The sequence below is a fragment of the Helianthus annuus genome, chromosome 13, assembly GCF_002127325.2.
Source record: "Helianthus annuus cultivar XRQ/B chromosome 13, HanXRQr2.0-SUNRISE, whole genome shotgun sequence".
In the NCBI taxonomy this organism is placed as follows: Eukaryota; Viridiplantae; Streptophyta; class Magnoliopsida; order Asterales; family Asteraceae; genus Helianthus; species Helianthus annuus.
Genome location: NC_035445.2, coordinates 109,408,349 through 109,430,785, shown reverse-complemented (window position 1 = coordinate 109,430,785; position 22,437 = coordinate 109,408,349). Strand labels below are relative to the sequence as shown.

Sequence of the window (22,437 nt, the reverse complement as noted above, 5' to 3'; positions counted from 1 at the left end):
TGAGTTGATTTGAGGAGTCCTTTTCGTCTGAATGATTGTTACTTTTGTTGGTTCCCATGATTCCGTCGTTCTGAGTATTTGGGGTTATAAAACTCTTGAATTCAGATCAAGGACCTGATGGGTGAGGTGACGAATTCTCTGCCATGTGAAAACAGAGAATGAAGGAAATTGAATCGAAACGAGACAAAATTGATAAAACAGAGAAATCGATGGGCGCCAATGAAGAAACACTAGGTAAATGACCGGAATCAAATTATCTAGGGGGTTTGGATCTGCATAAAGGGGGGTTGTTCTCTCTCATTTGGTTCGATTGCAACTGGTCTTCTTCTTCGGTAAACTCTGCAAAACAAAACACCGTTAGCCTCGTCAAGGGGAGAAGAGGGGTTCTCTCCTTGACCCGACTCCGGCGTGAGAATAAGTATGTGTTTATGAAGAAGAAGAGGTATTGACAAAGTGTGTGTAACTTGAATTCCATACCTGATTTGTTCTCATATTTATAGCCGAGTGTTTGGGCGGGAAAACTTGTTGATGAAATGCTAACGGAAGATGCTAACCGCGTAAGCGGTTACATCTCCTTCCGTTAATCTTCTCGATCCGAAATGAGAGCACACGGATCGCTGTTTAGATCCACGGCTGGGGGTTTGCCACATGGAAAGTGATCAAGTGGAGTTTTCTCTCAAATTCCATGCCATCATCGTGATTTCAGGGATGCCTGAGATGATGACACGTGTTCAGACGGTTGTAACCGTTTGGTGGTGCACGATTGAGTCCTTCTAGAAGGTTATTGCCATAATCTCGTGTGACTCTTTTATCGTGTGGCACCGGTTGAGTAAATAATATCCAAGTCTGGATATTTATTTAGCGGGTGCGCTTTGACTTAGGATTTTCATCCTTTTATGAAGGAAAGCGCAAGGATTTATGATTTCCTTATGGCGCGCGAGTGCTGTCTACTACCTGTCTCTCAAGCCTTCTTTGTAGGACCAGTGCGCGGCCGCGCAAGGTCAAAAAAGGGCTTAAAGACAAGGTTGTGGTATGGTCCCACGTACTTGTTATGAGGATTTTGGGACCTTACCCCTTCAATAATGCATTCTTATATGGGTCTATTTCTGAGGATGTTTATTTGACACTTCCCGAGGGGTATCATACTAAAGGTGAAAATAAAGTATGTAAATTAGTTAAGTCACTTTATGGTTTGAAGCAAGCACCTAGAAAATGGAATGAAAAGCTTACAAATGTGCTTCTAGGTGTTGGTTTTGTGCAAAGTGTGTGTGATCATTCTTTGTATATCTTGTCTAAAGACTCAGTGTTTATTATTTTTTTAGTTTATGTAGATGATATTGTCATAACTGGAAATAATAATACTGAGATTGATAAAGTAAAAACCATGCTTAGTGATACGTTTCATATTAAAGATCTAGGTGTACTTAAGTATTTTTTGGGAATAGAAGTGTTGTATAATAAAACTGGTTTGTGTTTAAGTCATCGAAAATATTGTTTAGAATTACTAAATGAATTTGGGTATTGTTGGACCGTTCTGATGTCCTAAAACGTCAGTATAAGCAGTTCATCTTCACATACGAAGGCGGAATCAACGTAAATGAAGTCAAACACAGCTATTCCTTTCAATTCTTCTTTCTATTACTGATTGTGAGCTTTTACAATGATTCTGAATACAATTTAACAGCACCTTCACTCACACACACAAAATCTATCTTCTACTGACCGTTTGAGAAACACAACTATATATAGATCTAGCCTGTCCGTTTGAACATGTTCAAACGGACATGCTTCAAGCGGACAGGTGTCTTCAAACGACCTGACTCAAACGGACTAGCAACTCCAAACGGCCAAGGCTAATTCAAACGGCCAGAGCTATGTCCAAACGGCCAGGACCATTTCAACCTATACAAACCCTATCTTAATCGCGTTTATGCTCCCGTTTAGCCTATCTAGACAAAAGACTTGATAAGACGAAGTCAGCAGACATTCAATGCACCAACATACTCCCCCTTGGATGTTGACGAAGTCTTCGGCATCAAGTCTTTAGTCTTTGTCTCTTCATTGTATCAACTCAATCTTTACAGGTTCCAAATCTTTTCCGAGCTCCATCTTCAGTCTTCCCTTTTACTGTTGATCCAGACTCCCCCTTTCACAGACTCCCCTTTCAGTATGCTGGGATCTGAGGTTTCTGGTTCAAGCTTTGACAATTAGCTTCCGTGGGAATAATGAAGTCTCCAAACCTGTTTAACCTACACATTCTCTACCTCAACATAAGTTTCACAAATTTATAACATTAAACTACCTGGTAGATATTATTAACACATATATTAGTTACATCAAGTTCAAATGAATGACCTTGATTTACCAAATATACAATCTTTTAAACCATTTATATATGTCATTCAAAGTTTTCAACATATTCTCCCAAACCTGTTCATCATGTTTAGCACTCGAATTTTGAATATCAGTTCTTCAATATCAGCTGTCGAAAATCTATTTGACTTTTCAAAATTTAATGCTAAAACACTCCGAAAATCTTTTTAGATTTTTGTTTTTTAAAAGAAATGCAGTAAACAGATATATACAGATAATATTTTTGTGAGTTTGTGTAAGAGGATCATATCAGTTCTTCAGACCAATCACTAACACCGTTAAGCTTTAATCATTTTAAGTTCTAAACGATTCACGTAGATTGACGATATAGTTATCCTCTTAAATTTTCACACAATTTTCAATCTATTCAGGATACGATTTAGATGTTTTAGAAACTCAGCTCAATTCATGTGTCCCACCTCTTGAATATACTCCCGTATCCAGAATCTCAATATTCAGTCTTATAGGTGATTGTACTAAAATGATGTCTGTATATAAATTAGGACATGCCAGAACTGAGGGATCTCAGGTCGATACTTTCGTATGCGCAAAGAGATATCAGTTTCGACTTTGGTATGTCCCCTTTAGAGGATCTTTTAGCTACAACAGATGATTATCAATTTTATTGTCTAATCAATCTGAGGGCTATAATGCTATGTTTCAAGCATTTCAGGCAAAGCATTATCCAAGGACTAGGTCAGAACTTCCGTTCAGCAGAAGTCCCGGAATAATACCGCAGACATCAAATAGTAGAAAAACCTAGTATATCAGAATAAGAAACCTTTCAAACGAGATTTCAGGGGTTACCTATATATCCAAGTAGTGTTCCCCACAAATTTCGCAAGTTTGAAATTTTAGGTTTATATCCCGAATAAATCTACTAAATGTACGAAAACCTATCGTCACATCATCAGTGAGACCGTTTATCACATTTGACAATTCATTTCCTTAGCATGCTGTGATAGTCCACTGATGTACTATCATTTCCTCTTTTCTCAACAAAACTCATTTTCACTTTTTTCAATGTTTTTGGAATTTTCAAATTTTCTAATTTTTTAAAATTTTTCTCCCCCTAAAATCAAAATATGTTTCAATTTTGATTTTCAAGGAAAATTTGAAAACTGTACAAATAAAATGGCAAACCGATATCGAATCACTTCAATTCGCCATTCATTTGGCATAAACAATCAGAACTCCCCCTGACAACAAACTATTTTCCCATTTAGATTTCAAAACACTTAAGTTTGTTTTAATCAAAATGGTTTTTCCGGAAAATTAGTTTTGTGTGTCATTTCACAAATTCGGGTAGGGGCAAGATCATCACTTTGTTACATTTTTTATTTTATTTTTACAATGAAAGAACCCCGTATTTTATCACTTGTCGGAAAGAAAAATCAAGTACAACTTAATGTCCTTGATTAGTCTTTTGTAATTCGAAATATCACAGTTACCAACCTGTGAATTTCTCAAGAAAGATGCCGATACCTGTTCCACACTTACCAACCTGGGAACTCCGACAAGTCAGGATTTTTCATTTGAAAAGATCCACCCAAGCCTGACCAGCCTTGGGTTTGACAGTTTTTACCTCAACAACTGGCTCTTCTGGCTTTACCGTACCAGAATCATTGCCTGAATGTGGCTTATCTGACTTTGATCTGTCAGATTCATCGCCGACACCCTCCTTTTCCTCTTTTGTCCTCAGATTTATATCTGATGAATTCGGCTTGCTTGACTTTGCAGTCGATGGAGTCGATTCATCAGAACTCTTATTCTTACCAACTGAAGAACCCGAGGACAAAATCCTTTCCAGATACTCTCTGGCCTTCTTCCTCTTCTTTCGCAGTCTGTCTTTTTGCCCCTGAGAAAGCTTTACTTTCGTTTCCTGAACTTTAGGTTCTTGAACTTTTGGTTCTTGAACTTTCTGTCCTTTGGGCTTGACACTGACTGGTTTCTTTGCCATTCTTTGAGATTCAACCCTCGATCTTCCCATCGATCTCCTCGGGCAGTCTCTGGCAATGTGGCCTCGAATTTGGCATTCATAACACCTTCTCGTTTCAAATCTCTGACTTTGGCAGTTAACAGCTATGTGCCCTTGATAGCCACAAGAGTAACACACTCTGTTATCATACATCTTCTCTCTTTCATATCGTATACCATTTTCATACCACACACTTAAATCATAGCATTGAGTTGCCTTGTGGTAGTCATTTCTCTTCTTGTATCCTTGATTTGGCATTTGAGCACTGTGGTCAAACCTGCACCACTTATTACCATCATTTTGTGATTTTTCATTTTTAAATTTTTGTGTTTTTTCATAACGATTGGATGACTTATCTGATGAGCTTTTATTTTCATTTTTAGATTTTTTCAAATTTTTATCTTTTTGTTTCTGTTCTGCACTCTTCTTAACAGGTTTTTGCTTTGAGCATTCACCTATTTCAGTAGATTGCAAAACAGTATTTTGAAATTTTTCTTGTAAATCTAAAAATATTTTTCTTTTCTTTTCTTTTTCATCATCAGATATTTCATCACAATCTTCAATTTTGACTTTGTCAAAATTTGTGATATTATCACTTATTGGAACAGAGTTGATTGGTTTTGGACAAGGAAAATTCAATCTGTCTGATGCAGTCACAAAACCTTTCAACTTCTTTTCAAGTTCATCAATCTTGATTCTTGAATTCTCAACTTCGTTTAAGCTGAGATATTCTTTCAAGATGAGACTTGATAGAATTTTCATTTTCAATTTTAAGATTTTCAAAAACAGATTTTTCATTTTCCAAACTTTTGAACTATTCTTGAAATCTTGTTTCATTTTCTTTCAGATTTTTGTTTTCCAATTTTATCCAGAAATCTTCATCTTCTGAAGATTTTCTTTTGCTTTCAAAATCTTTTTCTTTTTCTTTCAAAATTTTGTTTTCTGATGTTAAACTTTCAACAATCTTTAAAAAATTGTCATTATCAGATCTCAATTTTTCGCAGTTCAGGGGCAAACTCAAAATCTGATCTTCATCAGCCTTCTTCTCGATCTTCAGAGTTTTGTTTTCCAATGTCAAACTCTCCACATCCTTCAAGAGTTTCACACTGTCTGCTTCTGATTTTTCGCATTTCGAGCATACAACTTTACATTTTGAAGTTTCATCCTTCTTAGATTCTTCAATCTTTGTTATTCCTTCTCTAACCCTTTTGATTAATTCACTAAACTCATCTAAACTTATATTTTCTGAGTTTCTTTCTATTTCATCTATTAACTCTTTCTTTTTCTTTTTCTCTTCTTCATCTCCCCACCATTTCTTCTGCCAATAATCATCCTCTTCTTTGTACTCCTTGATGATGGCTTCAATATCTAGCGTTTTATCATCAATCGCGATGTTGCCATACCTATCAAGGTAACACTCCCTTTTCGGATCCCATCTATTTGCTCTTCTAGCTTCCAGAAAGATACCCGAAAGTCTGATAATCTTGTTTTCAGCAATCATCTTCCGGTATTTATACTTCTGTTCCTCTGTTCGATTATCTTTCCACGGAATAGGTTCATCTTTCGCCATGAACTTATATTTGTGAATTACCTGAAAAATCAGACAACACTTAGAAAAATTTTGGTTTTGAAAAATATCAGATTCAAATGGAACAGACTTGTCCGTTTGAAATAACAATAGTTTCAAACGGAATGTAATCAAACGGTTGATCAAGTTTTCAAACGATGGGACTTGATTTCAAACGACAAGGCTTCAAACGATAGTGTTTCAAACGATAGATTTCAAACGACAGATTTCAAACGATAGCTGTCTTGATCGTTTGAATATACACTACTTTCAAACGATAGGTTTGATTTTCAAACGGAATGGCTCTGTTCAAACGATATGTTCAAACGATGGGTTCACTTTCAAACGGTCTGTGTGATTTCAAACGATAGATTCAAACGACCTGTCAGTTTCAAACGGATGACATCATTATTTACCGAACAGTTTCAAACGGACCAGTTAATTTCGATTAGTTTTAGGTCGAATTTTAGTTCCAAACTTTCAAGGATAGATTATCAGTATGTTTTGTTTGATGTGTGAACGTTTCAAGCCATTTTAACCGTGACAACTAGTCAAAATCAGAAAAGAAAGGTAGAAATGAGATAATCCGGCGATTTCAAGCTGTATTCGGTATGAACTCCTCGTCCTGAGCTCTGATACCACTTGTTGGACCATTCTGATGTCCTAAAACGTCAGTATAAGCAGTTCATCTTCACATACGAAGGCGGAATCAACGTAAATGAAGTTAAACACAGCTATTCCTTTCAATTCTTCTTTCTATTACTGATTGTGAGCTTTTACAATGATTCTGAATACAATTTAACAGCACCTTCACTCACACACACAAAATCTATCTTCTACTGACCGTTTGAGAAACACAACTATATATAGATCTAGCCTGTCTGTTTGAACATGTTTAAACGGACATGCTTCAAGCGGACAGGTGTCTTCAAACGACCTGACTCAAACGGACTAGCAACTCCAAACGGCCAAGGCTAATTCAAACGGCCAGAGCTATGTCCAAACGGCCAGGACCATTTCAACCTATACAAACCCTATCTTAATCGCGTTTATGCTCCCGTTTAGCCTATCTAGACAAAAGACTTGATAAGACGAAGTCAGCAGACATTCAATGCACCAACAGGTATTTAGGGTGTAAACCGGTGTCTACTCCTATAGAACTAAGTCATATGGTAAATTCTAAAACTGAAAGTAATGCTGATAATGTTGTTGATGTAACCAACTATCAAAATCTGATAGGGAAGTTAATTTATTTGTCACTAACATGTCCAGACATTAGTTATGCAGTTCAATATCTGAGTCAGTGTATGCATAGTCCAACAGAAGGTCATCTTAAGATTGCTTTGCGTTTGTTGAGATATTTGAAGTCTATTCCTGGAAAAGGACTTATGTTTAGAAAAGATGTTGATTTCTGTTTGTCGTGTTATGCTGATTCAGACTGGGTAAAATGTCCTGTTAGTAGGAAGTCTGTCACAGGTTACTACATTTTCTTAGGCACAAATTTGGTGTCCTGGAAAAGCAAGAAACAGAGTACTGTTTCAAGGTCTTTGGGAGAAGCATAATACAGATCTATGTGTTCTACTACGTGTGAGCTTGTTTGGCTTGTTAATGTGTTAAACGAGCTTCAAATAAGTTGTGATTTACCTATTAAATTGTTTTGCGATAGTAGTGCATCTATTTCTATAGCTGCTAACCCAGTTTCCCACGAAAGAACTAAGCATTTTGAGATTAATTTATATTTTCTGAGGGAAAAGGTCTCTACATGATTTATAAGCACTGAAAAAAATGACACTAAAGGTCAATTGGCTGACATGTTTACCAAAGGTTTAAGTGTCAATTTGCACAATTATTTTTGTGAAAAACAGGGAAAGATTGACTTGTTTAAACCAAATGGATGAAGGGGGGATGATAAAATGTTATAAGGACTCGGTCATCCATTTGGGCTTGTGTTCCGTTCATGTTTTCTGGGCTTGTTGTTATTGTTGGATATTGGGCTTCTTGTGTGTTTGGGCTTGTATTGTTAGTCTGTTAATAAAGTTGTTGAGTTGTTACAAGTTGTTGCAACAAGTTCGATAATTGGAGGGTGTTATCTGTATCTTTAGGATGGCTGTGATCATCTACAGCCTAACTTTTGGACTTGGATGTAAATTCTGATGGTTGCATATATAAAAGAGAAGATATCAGCTCATTTGTTCAGTAATCTCTCACATTTTTTTCACTCTCGTTCTCTGTATTAGTTTCTAGGGTTTGTGAAGTTTGTTGTAGCGATTGTTATCGCAGCTGTCTTCTCCGCTCTCACCTGTATTTCTGAGAGTTTGTTGCTGGTTTCTACAGTTGATCATCAGTGGATTGGATGATCATCGTGACATCTTTGTATTTTCTGTATTGTTTTTTATCTTACTTTTGTAAGATCTAGGGTTCTTGGGGGGCAAATCTTTTGGTTTGGGTTAATAAGAGTTTTGTCACTTGATTTTGTCGTTATCTTCTCTTATTCGTTTGTTTGATTGATCATCATATCATGGTTGTTAACACTATAACTTCGAACCAAAAGTCACAACAAACACTATCATATTTCGAACAGATTTTCGACAAATTGAACGTGTAAATCTTCGATTTTCATTTTGAAACTTTGTAGGGTTAATCAAAACAGTTTTTCGCACGTCATTTCAAAAATTCAAGCGATTTTGACGGTTAAATTTTGATAAATCTGATATTTAAGTTGAAAAATGTGAAGAAGATGAGTAGAATCAGAAAAATATTGTGAAATTTGATACGGATCAGCTCTGTTTTGATGAAAAACTCGTGTATCAGATCCGAGCAATCGAGATACCACTTGTAGGATCGGATTTGACTCCTGAACGATTGCGAACGACACGTACGACGTGCGGAATCAATGTACGTGTGTGGACCGAACACAAGAATGTAATAAACTAATGATTCTATTAAGCGTATGACAAAATACAAGCACCGTGAATCACCTTGATCACTTTCTCTCTCTAGAACTTCTCTTAAGTTCTAAATGTTGCAAATGACCAAAAGTTGTGAAATGAACTAAACAGATCCTATTTATAGGGCTTCTAATAAGGAAGGTTTCCTTATTTAGAAAAGTGCTATTGCCCTATAATTAACACTCTAAACCTTGTTTTGTTCCATTTCTTGCTACGATTCGGATTGACGGAGTCGATAGACATCAGTGCACTCACAGCCACACATAAAATAAAAACATAGTATGGAAGGTGGTACCATTTAGCCACACAAATGTCACAAAACATGTGACTAAAGGTTTAGAAGAGATGTCCCATGAATAAAATTTCAAAACAATACCATGGCAGTTACACATTTGGACACATGAACCTAAGTAAGTGTGACAATATACAACTAGTAGTCACATGTTTATTATTTTCCAATGACTATTGAAATCTTTTAGCCACACATTATATTTTAACCGTGATCATAAACTACTTAATATTTATTATTTTTTTTATTTTACTAAGTGGTTAACAGACAATGCTCTTTGGTCACACAAACTCGTAAGTGGCCATATGTGTAAGCTTTTAGCCAGCCACATCATTAAAAATGTATTGTGGCAATTAGTAAGTCACACCTTTTAACTGTAGCTAGTAATTGCCATATTATTTATTGAATGTGTGTCTAAAGGTTTCGAAGAAATGTGTTTTCGCACATTAATCAAGAAATTAAACAAACAAAGTGGCCATAGGTTACACGTGGCCACATTTTTCTATTTGTGACTAGTCAATGTGATAGTTTTTTTTTCTAAATGTGTGGCTAAAGGTATTAAGCTGCTATATAATGATCATATTAATAATAAAATGTGTGGCTAAAAGTGTTTTAAAATATTATAAATGATTTTTAGCCACATATTTATTCAAATATGTGGCAGGCCGGTTTTGGGAAAACTATGGCCCTAGCCCAGTTTTGACGTAGTGTAGTTCCATTAGGATGTTTAATTTTTATATTAAATTCTGAAACATCAACTTGATTTATTAAATTTATCATAAATTACCATATGTTCATTAGCTTCTGAATCAATAATCCACCTAGACTTATTATTAGACCGCATTATATTAGAGAACCCATAAACACAAATACTCAAACTTATAGAACAAAACCAAATATGTAAGTTGCTTGAAACATTACAGCTTTGAGAAACATCCACAGATTTCGCACTAAGCATACTTAATAATTTTGACACCTGATCAGAAGTAAGAGCACTAGCAGGTATTGACAGTTCAGAATTATTAATCACATAATTATTAGAAACTCCTTTATTTCCCATGATCAGTTCTTTGTTTAATCCATGATGTATAACCAATAATTTCAAAGTTTCATCCATGATGTATAACCAATAATTTCAAAACATTTTTCAACTGTATTACCAATTTTATCATATTGAGTACAATTTAAATTTTGATTTGCATCCTTACCAGTTTTCTTTTTATTATCAAAAAATTGACTACACTTAGCATCAAGTCTAAGAGTTTGAATTAGAATTCTTTGAGTATCATTATTAGAATTCTTATGTGATTCCTCCTTTGATATTATAGAAAAAGCTTCTTTAATTGCGGGAAGAGAATCTCTTACAAACAAATTAGTTCTAAGAGATTGATACCCACTATAAAGACTCATCAAAAACTGCATTAGTTTTATAAGATGGTTAAAGTCTTCAATATGTAGATAACTTATGTTGACTTATAAATTTGCTAAGTATGTAGATTATATTAATCATGGTGATGCCATCTTTGTGTGTTCTAAATGTGATGCAATGTTATGGGAAGATGAAATGCTTAGGGGAACTCAAAAACGTAAGAAAACATCCTATTCTCTTTGTTGTTCAAATGGAGATGTTGAGCTACCACCACCGCCTACACCTCCTCCATTACTACGTCATTTATATAAAAGTCATACCTCACAGTCTCGCAATTTCATGGATAATATTCGAGCATATAACATGATGTTTTCCTTCACATCTCTTGGTGGGAACGTTAACAAAAGTTATCAGAGAGGTAAAGGTCCTTATGTATTTAGACTACAAGGTCAGAATTATCATCGAATGGGTAGTCTACTTCCGAACGATGGGGAAGAACCTAAATTCTCACAGCTTTACATATATGATTCACAAAACCAAGTGGTAAATCGTCAAAAAGCAGTAAGGTAATTTCTTTATGATAATTGTGGCATTTATGAATATATATTTTGCTTCTCAGTATATTTACATTCATTATTATTTGAGAATGTAAATTTTAACATTTTATATTTCTGGCAGTTCTCAGATAGAATCCAAAACTACAAGAAACAATCAGCTTGATAGTACAACCATCAAGGGTCTTAAAGATATGTTGGATTCTTGCAATCCTCTTGTCCAGTCCTTCAGAATGGTAAGAGATTGTTTTCAAGAAAATGAATTTCAAGATGTAAGCTTGAAGCTTATTGGAACAAGAGATAAGGATGGAAGAGTTCACAATTTGCAACAGCATCAGAAATTGTTGCATTAATAACTGGTGATTTTGATGGAGCATTTGATAAACGGGACATTGTTGTTAGAAAGAAGTCTGGTGGTCTTCAAAGAATTAGTGAGCTTCATCCCTCTTACCTTGCTTTACAATATCCACTTATTTTCCCATATGCAGAAGATGGTTATAGAGTTGGTATTAAACATAGAGGGATTGTGATTGATAATGAGGTACTTAGAACCAATCTTACAATTAGAGAATTCTTTTGTTACAAAATTCAAGATAGACAGAATCAGTTTTCATTGTTACTTAATGCGAAAAAACTATTTCAGCAGTTTATGGTTGATGGATACACGATGAAAGAATCTGCCAGGTTGAATTATATAAGGACACAACAACCTAAACTTAGAACGCAAAGTCTTAAGAACTTCAATGATACTGTTGAAAGTGGAGAGAATAATGCCTCAAGTTGGGGTAAACCTATACTTTTACCTTCATCATTTACTGGTGGTTCTAGATATATGATGCAAAAGTACTTGGATGCTATGGCAATTTACAAGTCTGTTGGATATCCCGATTTATTCATAACGGTGACTTGTAATCCAAACTGGCCTGAGATTTACAGGTGTTTGCACGATAAAGCTCTTAATGCTGAAGACAAACCGGATATTATCTCTAGATTATTCAAGTGTAAATTGGATCATCTTATAAAAGATTTTAAGAAAGATAAATTCTTTGGTGATATACAAGCAGGTACCCTTTAGTTATATTTTTTAGTTTGAACATCTAATTATATTTATCTAACAACTCACTGTTGAAAAATTTCAGTTATGTATACAGTGGAATTTCAGAAGCGTGGACTCCCACATGCTCACATATGTTTGTTCTTGGGTGCTGAAAGCAAATTTCCAACTACATTTGATATTGATCGTGTTATTAGTGCTGAGATACTAGATAAAGAAAGAGATCCTGAATTATATGAGCTTATCAAGCAATTTATGATTCATGGACCATGTGGTACAGACAACCCACTTTGTCCATGTATGGTTCAACAAAAATGTTCTAAAAAGTTTCCCAAAAAATATGTAGATGAGACTTGTGTTGATTCTGAAGGAAATCCGGTCTATTGTCGTCGTCAAACAAGTAATACAGTAGTAAAGAATGGTGTGACACTTGATAATAGATTTGTAGTTCCTTACAATGCTCTCCTGCTTAGAAAGTATCAGTGCCACGTTAATGTTGAATGGTGCAACCAGTCAGGTTCTATCAAATATTTGTTTAAATATATTAATAAGGGGCCTGATAGAGTCACTGCTTCTGTTTTTCAAGCCAATAGCACCAAGAATGATACGAAACAGAATGTAGCTGTAGATGAGATAAAAGCATACGTTGATTGTAGATATATCTCTGCTTGTGAAGCTGCTTGGAGAATATTCATGTATGATATTCATTATAGATCTCCAGCTGTTGAAGTATTACCATTTCATTGTGAAGATGGTCAGAGTATTGTGTATAACGATCATGATAATTTGTGTGATATTGTTACTGATCCAACTGTGAAAATGACAATGTTCACAGAGTGGATGAATTGTAATAAAGTCGATGAATTTTCCAGGACATTGAGGTATGTTCAGTCTCCGGGATATTATGTATGGAATGCTAAAAATTGCAAATGGAATCGAAGAAAGCATCCGTATGGATCAATTGGGAGGATACACTATGTCCCACCATCACTTGGTGATTGTTATTACCTAAGGATTTTACTGAATCATATTAAGGGACCAACCTGTTTTGAACATATAAAAACAGTTGATGGGCAAGTTTTTCAAACATTTAAAGATACATGTTTTGCACGGGGACTGTTGGATGATGATAAAGAATATGTTAATGCTGTCAAAGAAGCTAGCACATGGTCAACCGGAGATTTCTTGAGGACTTTTTTTTGTAATGTTGTTGCTGTCAAATTCAATATCTCTTCTTGGTGTTTTTTGGTCGGAAACGAAGTCCCTGTTATGTGAAGACATTCTGTATCAGCAACGAAAGATAATTGGTATTGCAGGTAATGTGATTATTTTATTAAAGTTATATACAACTACATTAAAATTATGCAATAGCTCTATTATTGGGAAAAAACTAATACTTTTTTCTACATTTGTTTTAGATTTGGATCTTCAACAAGAAGAACTTGAAAATATCTGTCTATCTGAAATTGAAAAGTTGCTACTTACCAATGGAAGTACAATGAGAAATTTTGATGATATGCCAAGTGTTCCGGACAATTATGTTTCATCGTCAAACAATCGATTGATAATGAAAGAATTATCGTATGACAGACTAGCTCTTCAAAGGGAACATGATGGTTATGTAAAGTGTTTAACTGCCGAACAGGAAAGGATATATAAAATTGTTATGGAAGCGATTGAAAAAGGTGATGGAGGTGTGTTTTTTGTATATGGTTATGGTGGAACTGGAAAGACGTTTCTTTGGAAGACATTCTTAGCTGCATTACAATCAAAAGTTGAAATTGTATTGAATGTTGCATCCAGTGGAATTGCTTCACTTGTTGGATGGTGGTAGAACTGCTCATTCAGGGTTTGTAATTCCAATCAACATTAATGAGAATTCAATATGTTCGATAGAGCCTAATACTGAGTTAGGTGATTTAATTAAAAGAGCAACATTAATTATTTGGGATGAAGCACCTATGACTCACAAGCATTGTTTCAAGGCTCTTGATAGAACAATGAGAGACATATCACGTTCCAGTCAACCGAACATGCAATCCAAGCCGTTTCGGGGAAAGGTCATTCTATTTGGTGGTGATTTTAGACAAATTCTTCCGGTCATCCCTAAAGGTACTAGAACAATGATAGTCAACGCTTCTTTGAATTCTTCTTATATATGGCGGCACTGTCAAGTACTAAAGCTAACTAAGAATATGAGATTAAGAGTTGGTTGTCAAGAAGCGGATTTGAAAGAAATAAAGGAATTTGGAGAATGGATTTTAAAGCTTGGTGATGGTCTGCTTGGTGAAGAAAATGATGGTGAGATTGATATTGAACTACCAGATGATTTACTTATTCATGACCAAGTCAATTCTATTTCTTCTCTCATTTCATTTATATATCTGGACATGAATAAGTTTTTGTGGGATTTAACGTATTTCCAACAAAGAGCGATTCTTGCTCCAACTAATGAAGTAGTGGATTTAATATATAAAGAGTTGTTAGAGAGTCTGCCTGGTAAAGAAAAGGTTTATTTTAGTTCAGATAGTTTATGCCAATCGGATGAAGAATCAGAGCTTAATATGGCATTGTTTCCTCCTGATGTGTTAAACAATCTTCGTTTATCTGGTTTACCTAACCATAAATTAGTACTGAAACTTGGTGCTCCAGTGATGTTACTTAGAAACATTGATCAGGCAAATGGATTGTGTAATGGTACACGTTTACAAGTCACGAGGCTTGGAAAAGTTGTGATTGAAGCAAAAATTTCACAGGGACTAATATAGGTCATCATGCTTTGATTTCAAGACTGAAGATGACACCTTCTGATAAAAGAATACAGTGAAGATTTCTCGAATACAATTCCCACTTTCACTATGTTTTTCTATGACAATAAATAAAAGTCAAGGACAATCATTGGAGCGTGTTGGTTTATATCTTTCACGTCCAGTGTTTAGTCATGGCCAGCTCTATGTTGCTGTATCTAGAGTAAAAAGTAGGAAGGGGTTGAAAATTTTGATTTGTGAGAAAGAGAAACGAGTCTGTACAACCACTACTAATGTGGTTTACAAAGAAGTTTTACAAAATCTATGATGATACTAAACATCTGTCAACCTGGCAACGTCTGTTGGGTATAATGGAGGAACTGTTGTTAGGAAATGTTTGTTGGAAAGCAATACTTTTTGAAAGCATCTGATACTTGCTCTGCATTAAGCCTATCCTGAGAACACATGTTGTGAAAAATGTTTATATTCGATGTTGTAGTAACAAGTTTGCAGCTCTCATTTTTAATGAGAGTACTAAATTCTTTGTTAATAACATTATTCTCTTGACATTTGTTTACTAACCTTTGTAATTTCTGTTGACTGACCTTTTTAACATGGGTTGACTAACATCTGATAGTTACTATCTATCCATCTGGTAAGCTCTGTTGGAGATAATCGATGACAGTTCTTAGGAAAGTCTGTTGGAAAGCAACAGAAGTTTTTAACAGTTAATAGACAACAGTGGTTTTCTATCAACATAATGGAACTGCTGTTGAATAAACATATTGATCATTAATTTAAATCAATTTTGTAAGTCTGCACTAATTATTTTTTTACTCTCTGTCAATATGTGTTATGCATGGTTTTCTAAGAAACCACCCGTGTTTGCACACGGGTCTTACCGCTAGTATTATATAATAAAGTAAATCAATGTGTGACACGTGTCATTCATTGTAAGCTTTTACTTTTGGTTTTCCCGTATCTCTTTCTTAAATATGATCCTTAAATTTAAATTGTTACCTTAACAATTTATTCAACTCGTGTAATAAACGAGGTTTAAAGATATATTGTTTTATTATTTTGTATATAAAATTAAATTTATTTAACACGTGTAATATACGGGGTTCTAAGACTATAGGGTGTGTAGGAGAGTAGTCTTCAAAGGATGTTTCGCCACGTAGGCGTACACATTAGCTGGTGTGAGGATAGGCCTAAAGGGGATGGACCTAGGGTGTGGAGGATGAGTTTATATATACATATATATATATATATATGTAGGGTAAGGTTCATGCGAGAACCACCTTTATTGTGAGAACCGCGAGAACCAATGTGAACACAACCTATAATAGCTAAAAAAAACCTAAAAAAACCTAACTCCCACCCCCCCCCCCCAAAAAAAAAAAAAAAAAACCTAACCCCCCACCCAAGCTAAATGCTAAAAACTAAAACCCCCCAAAAAACCTAAAAAAAAAAACTAAACCCCCCCCCCCCCAAAAAAAAAAAGCTAAAATGCTAAAAACTAAACCCCCAAAAAACCTAAAAAAATCTAAAAAACTCAAAAAAAAACTAAATTTTTTTTAATATTTTTTATGTTAAAATCGCTACTTTTAGTAGCCAATAAATTTTTTTTTTAAATTTAATTTTTTTTGCTACTAAAAGTAGCGATTTTTTTATAAAAAATATAAAAAAAATTGTGTGTTTTTTAGCTATTTTTAGACATTTTTGGTTGTGTTCGCATTGGTTCTCGCGGTTCTCGCAATAAAGGGTGGTTGCTAACAGATCTTTGTCTTATATATATATATATATATATATATATATATATATATATATATATATATATATATATATATAAAACAGGATCAGGAGAGAACGCCTCAAAGTGTGAGAACGGTGAGAACGATTCTCAGCCACAAGATCTTAGTGGTTTGTGGCTGAGATTGATGCGGTGACATTTTTGTAAATAATAGGGGCCTTGAAACTACCAGGATGGGTAAAATAGAAAGGTCCAAACAAAGGTGCACGTGTTAATCACATGCCATTTACCCCCATCATATTTAAACGACAATAACTTTTTTATACGTGATTATTTTTCAAAAAAAATTACACCATAAAACTAAGCGTTTTTTTTATCTTTCCAACGAGTATACTATTAATATACTTTTCGAAAAAAAATTAACTAGGTTTTATGGAGTTTTTCTGAACTGGGTGTTTTATGGGGTTTTAGACTATGTATTTTCATGGCGTTTTTCTGAACTAGGTGTTTTTATGGCGTTTTAACTAGGTATTTTCATGGAGTTTTTCTGAAATGAGTGTTTTATGGCGTTTTCAACTAAGTTTTTCATGGCGTTTTTCTGAACTAGGTGATTTATGGCGTTTTTAACTGGCTATTTTCATGGCGTTTTTCTGAATTGAATGTTTTTATGGCGTTTTATTTGAACACCCAGTTCAGTTCATTTGAGTGGGTTTTTTTTTGACAATATTACCCCTTAGTGTAATTTAGCATCAATGCCACGTGTCACCACCAAAATCGTTCTCACCGTTCCCACATTTTTCACCGTTCTCTCTAAATCATGACCCTATATATATATATATATATATATATATATATATATATATATAGGGGAAGGTTCTATACAGAACACTAAATATTACGAGAACACGCAGAACACAATAAATCACCCATTTTTTCTATCCTAAAAACCTAAAAAGTAAATGAAAATGTTACAAATATAAGATTTATTGTTTCTTACACTAGAATTCAAAATAAAATATGAAAAATTTTCACTTTTTGTATAACCTACACATATGTAGGTTATATGTAGGTGTTATGTGTAGGTTAAATTTCCAACATGTATGTAGGCTATGTGTAGGTTAAAATCTTTGGTTTTTTTATGTATATATAATACAGATATGAATGTAAGAAAGATAAAATTTAAAAAATATGTACTTTAATCCCAAAATTTAGTATTTTAGAGTTGTTCTTTTTGTTCTCGGAATAGTTATGTTCTTTAATGATATTCATCCTCTATATATATATATATATATATATATATATATATATATATATAGAAAGTATAATGTACTTCAGGGTTTAACCTACATTAACATACATGACAAAAAATATAACGTGCGTTATTATCATAGAACGTGCGTGATTATAGTCTCATGCGTGATTATGTGGTCCCATGCGTGATTATGTGGTCCCATACGTGATTATGTGGTCCCATGCGTGATTATACCCCTGATCCAACGGTTACCATTGTCTCCTACGTGATGTATGATAAGGCTTTTTATATGTTAACCTTACTCTATATATATATATATATATATATATATATATATAGGGGATCGCTAAAATGAAAACCACCTCTAGTTGTAAGAACCATGGGAACCACTTTCTAGCCTTTAGATCAACAAGATGGATGGATGAGATTAAAAGTAACAAAAATTAATATTAAATGGTTTTTGTCATATTGTCTTTAATATTATAATCAAAAAGGGTAATTTAGTAAAATAACTCTATTTTTGTCTTTTTATCTTTATTGTTTTTTATTAGTTTTTTGTAATATTATATTACTTTTTATTTTTTAAACATAACTTTTTTATTAAAAACATTTTAAAATTCAGATTTTTTTAAAGATTTTTTATACTTTTTACAATTTAAGTTTTACGTTAAACTTTTTACGTTTTACGTTTTTTTGACGCGCCGTTTTTACGCCGGGTTTTTTCAAGCGTCGTTATTTTAACACGCCGTTTTTTTACGCGCAGTTTTTTAACGCCGTTTTTTACGCGCCAATTTTTTAACGCCGTATTTTTACGCGCCGTTTTTTAACGCCGTTTTTTAACGCACCGTTTTTACGAGCCAATTTTTTAACGCCGTTTTTTACGCGCCAATTTTTTAACGCCGTTTTTTAACTCCGATTTTTACGCGCCAGTTTTTTAACGCCGTTTTTTACGCGCCGTTTATTAACGCCATTTTTTAACGCCGTTTTTTCAACGCGCCGTTTTTACGCCGTTTTTTAACGCCGCTTTTTAACTCCGATTTTTACGCGCCAGTTTTTTAACGTCTTTTTTTACGCGCCGTTTATTAACGCCATTTTTTAACGTCGTTTTTTCAACGCGCCGTTTTTACGTTAACGTAATTTACTTTTTACGCGCCGGTTTTTTACATTAACGTTTTTTACGTTTTACGCGCCGGTTTTTTACGTTTTACGCGCCGGTTTTTTACGTTTTACGTAAAACTTTTTTACGTTTTTTACGTTTTACGTAAAAAGTTTACGGTTTAACATTTTTTTACGTTAAGAAATTTTACGTTTTTACGTAAAACTTTTTACGTTAAGATAGTTTACGTTTTTAAGTTTTTACGTTTTATGTAAAACTTTTTACGTTAAGAAAGTTTACAGTTTTTACGTTAAGAATGTTTACGTTTTTACGTTTTACGTTTTTACGTTAAAAAAGTTTACGTTTTTACGTTTTACGTAAAACTTTTTACGTTTTACGTTTTACATAAAACTTTTTACGTTTTACGTAAAACTTTTTACGATTTACGTTAAAACGAACGCACCCATAAATCGCACTCGATAGGTGTCTCAGATAGATTGTTATCATCATCGACTGGGTGGAAAAAATTAAAAAACCAACAACATCAAAACAATGTGTATCTCGAAAAAAAACACGGTTTGGCTCAGATTGTCCGATAATCAGAGGCTGCAAAGTGGGGTTGCACGTTCAAAAACCTACCCTCCACCATCCTTGCCTCGCCATCGTCATCAAAATATGCGTTTTTTTTTTTTTGCATCATCACTGCCAAGAACGCTCGTCAATATCAATTGTCGGTAAAAAATGTTTCAGCTGGCACAACTGGCAACACCGGGCACCTCGGGGCACCACCGTACACAAAACAAAGAACAAAATCCAACAGACATAAGCAAAACAAACAAGCTGTATAGGTAATAAATACAACAGAAACAAAATTGAACCTTTGGACCCCCACCAGCCACCTGCACCAGCACCGACTACCGAAGACAGGTAATCAAGCCAACAAAACCAAAGACTAACTGGCGTCGATGTGACACCCCGTTGAAATACTCTCACTCATACTAGCTTGACAGTGGCTGCATTAACTTTCGGGACAAAAGTTCTTAAAACTTGGGGATAATGTGACACTCTAGGTTTTCCCGAACAACTATCTTCTATTGGCATCATACGTGTACATATTATATTAAATGAATGTTTGTGATTTATCTTGATGTGCCGTGTGTTAATAATGTGTACATATAAAGTATAGTCGTATATAAGTATATATGTAATGAACCGAAACCGCGGTTCCAAGTCGAGATGTGGGCCGCCAACCCACATAGGTAACCTAGCCCAACACTCAAGGGCCCGACTCGAGACCACTTGGTCTCGAGTAAACAGTAAACAGTTGGGCCGGTTGGGCCATGCAACCCTAAAGCCACTCGGAACCCATGTAGGGTGCACCATCTTGTATAAAAACCCATGCCATCATCCACACTTCCCTTACACTCACTCCCACACTCTCCTCTACACTTTCTCTCACTAAAACCCTAAGTCTCAACATCCTTCTCCCCCCCCCCATTCTCTCGGATCAATCGGCAACAACAAGGAACCTCAGCCGAGCTCATTATCATCACTTGGAGACTTCACTTCATCATCTCCTTATACACCTCGGTGTCACATATCAACCGGTTAGTGTTTTAGATATTCACTAGGTGTTTATGTGTATAATGGTGCTACTTGCCTTGAATGATTGAAATGATGAGTGAAATATGTGAACTCTTGTGTAATATTGAAGTGCTAAGATATTTGAATGATGAATGATTGTAGTTTAGGATGCTTATGGTCATTTGATTCATGTTAGATAAAGTAGGACAAATATTGTGTTTAATGATGGTCACAAGGTTGTCTTGATATTTAAGATGTATGCCACATGATTCTTGTCCACAAATCTCGGATTATATGTTATAGTGTTGAGGATCTATATATATGCTTTGGATGTAAAGATGAATGATAAAACCCTAGTGATGAACTATAGGAATATGATATGAATGAGTGTTGAATAATTTGAATATATGATGAACAACATGTATATGAGTTGAAGGTGCCTTGAATATTTGAAAAACTTGTTGTTTAATCCATTTTGGTTAATTATTAGACAAAGAAACATGTTTGTGCATTTTCATTGGATAGTACATGGGAGCATGACATGGGAATTCTATTGGAAAGTACGACTTGTGCAAACATGCAGGAAACAACAGGTGGTGAAGTCGAAACCCTTGGTCTCGACTCGAGACCATGGAGCTACAACTCGAGACCGCAGCGATTGCGACTCGAGACCTAGACCAAGCAACTCAAAACAGACTTCAGGGACTCGAGACCATCAAGGTCTCGACTCGAGATCACATAGTCGCGGCTCGAGATTGGACTCGAGACCTCTAGGGTTGCGACTTACCCCTGCACTACTCGAGACCTCCCGGTTGCGACTCGAGACCGCCTGTTCTCGAGTCGAGACCACTTAGTCTCGATTGGGCTGTCTGACTCAGTTATTGGGCCACCAAATGTGACAACGTGTTTTGGGCTTACATCTGTGCTACTGTGCTATGTGCTGATTGAATGTATAAGGATTGGAACAGGCCCAATAACTTAGATGATGATTGTATGTTATGCATGCTATGTGTTAGGTTATGTGTAAAATATACATGACATCTCTGTACCCAAACCTGACCTATACTGATAACCATGCTAGGACGTGGTGACCAGCGTGCTTGACAAGTAACCTAATCTGCCGAGCAACCCAAGGTGAGTTCACACACTAAAAGCATGCGTCCTAGGGAGGGACACGGACAAACTGCCAACTTTGGGAAAAATACTTTTGAACTATTATTTCCGGGGGAAATACGAATGGGTACTTTTAAATTACTATCTCCGGGGGAGATACGTTTGGATATTATTTATAATTCATAACTAGCCAAGCTAAACGAAACTCTATCATATTAAGTCCCTGCTTACAGTACCGATTAATCCCCGGGGGCGAACGGGTTATTAGTTGATAGCGCTATTAGGTTTGACAACCTCACACCGTGACGGGGGGGATCGGGCGTGAACTAGTAGACCTTGCATCTTGGTCAATGATGATAGACATTGACACGGGGCACAACAACTTTACGTCAACAGTTTCGGTATCGACAGTTTAGTGAGCTTACAGATGGGGTAGCTCCCCATAACGTGATTATTAATGCTTTATCTAAACAACTTACGTTTTCGAAAACTAAAACTTGACACCTCGTGAACTCGCCATCATTATGTTGATACCCTACTGCATGCTTTGCAGGTACCCAGTGACTCAGGAGCTTGCAGCTTGTGGATGTGTAGTGGTCGTCTAACCCGTGTGTTGGGTTCTAAACAAACTTGAACTATGAACTTTGTTTTAATCTATTTTGCCTATGCTTCCGCTACTTACCTAAACTACTATTTGAATCTAAAACTTTTGAACTTTGGTTATGATATTTGCTAACCCTGTGGTTAGTGAATACTACTC

General features: G+C 35.2%; 2 protein-coding genes across 2 annotated transcripts; both read left to right on the top strand.

The window, feature by feature from the left end:
- Window positions 1-158: 158 nt before the first annotated feature.
- On the top strand, window positions 159-13,966 carry LOC110901515. Its single transcript, XM_022148340.1, has 8 exons — window positions 159-234; window positions 1,323-1,466; window positions 10,652-11,090; window positions 11,203-11,314; window positions 11,392-11,619; window positions 11,722-12,142; window positions 12,218-13,333; window positions 13,551-13,966. The coding sequence occupies exons 1-8, from the start codon at window positions 159-161 to the stop codon at window positions 13,964-13,966; spliced, it is 2,952 nt and encodes a 983-aa protein (XP_022004032.1).
- Window positions 13,967-14,093: 127 nt separating this feature from the next.
- On the top strand, window positions 14,094-14,900 carry LOC110901514. Its single transcript, XM_022148339.1, has one exon. The coding sequence runs from the start codon at window positions 14,094-14,096 to the stop codon at window positions 14,898-14,900; it is 807 nt and encodes a 268-aa protein (XP_022004031.1).
- The last annotated feature ends 7,537 nt before the right edge of the window (window positions 14,901-22,437 follow it).

Excerpts from the sequence above, each read along its gene's own strand:
- LOC110901514 (XM_022148339.1), top strand. The coding sequence starts at position 14,094 with ATGACTCACAAGCATTGTTTCAAGGCTCTTGATAGAACAATGAGAGAC.
- LOC110901515 (XM_022148340.1), top strand. The coding sequence starts at position 159 with ATGAAGGAAATTGAATCGAAACGAGACAAAATTGATAAAACAGAGAAA. Across the intron at positions 235-1,322 it reads CGCCAATGAAGAAACACTAG|TTTATGTAGATGATATTGTC; the intron begins GTAAATGACCGG and ends TTATTTTTTTAG. Across the intron at positions 12,143-12,217 it reads CTTTGGTGATATACAAGCAG|TTATGTATACAGTGGAATTT; the intron begins GTACCCTTTAGT and ends GAAAAATTTCAG.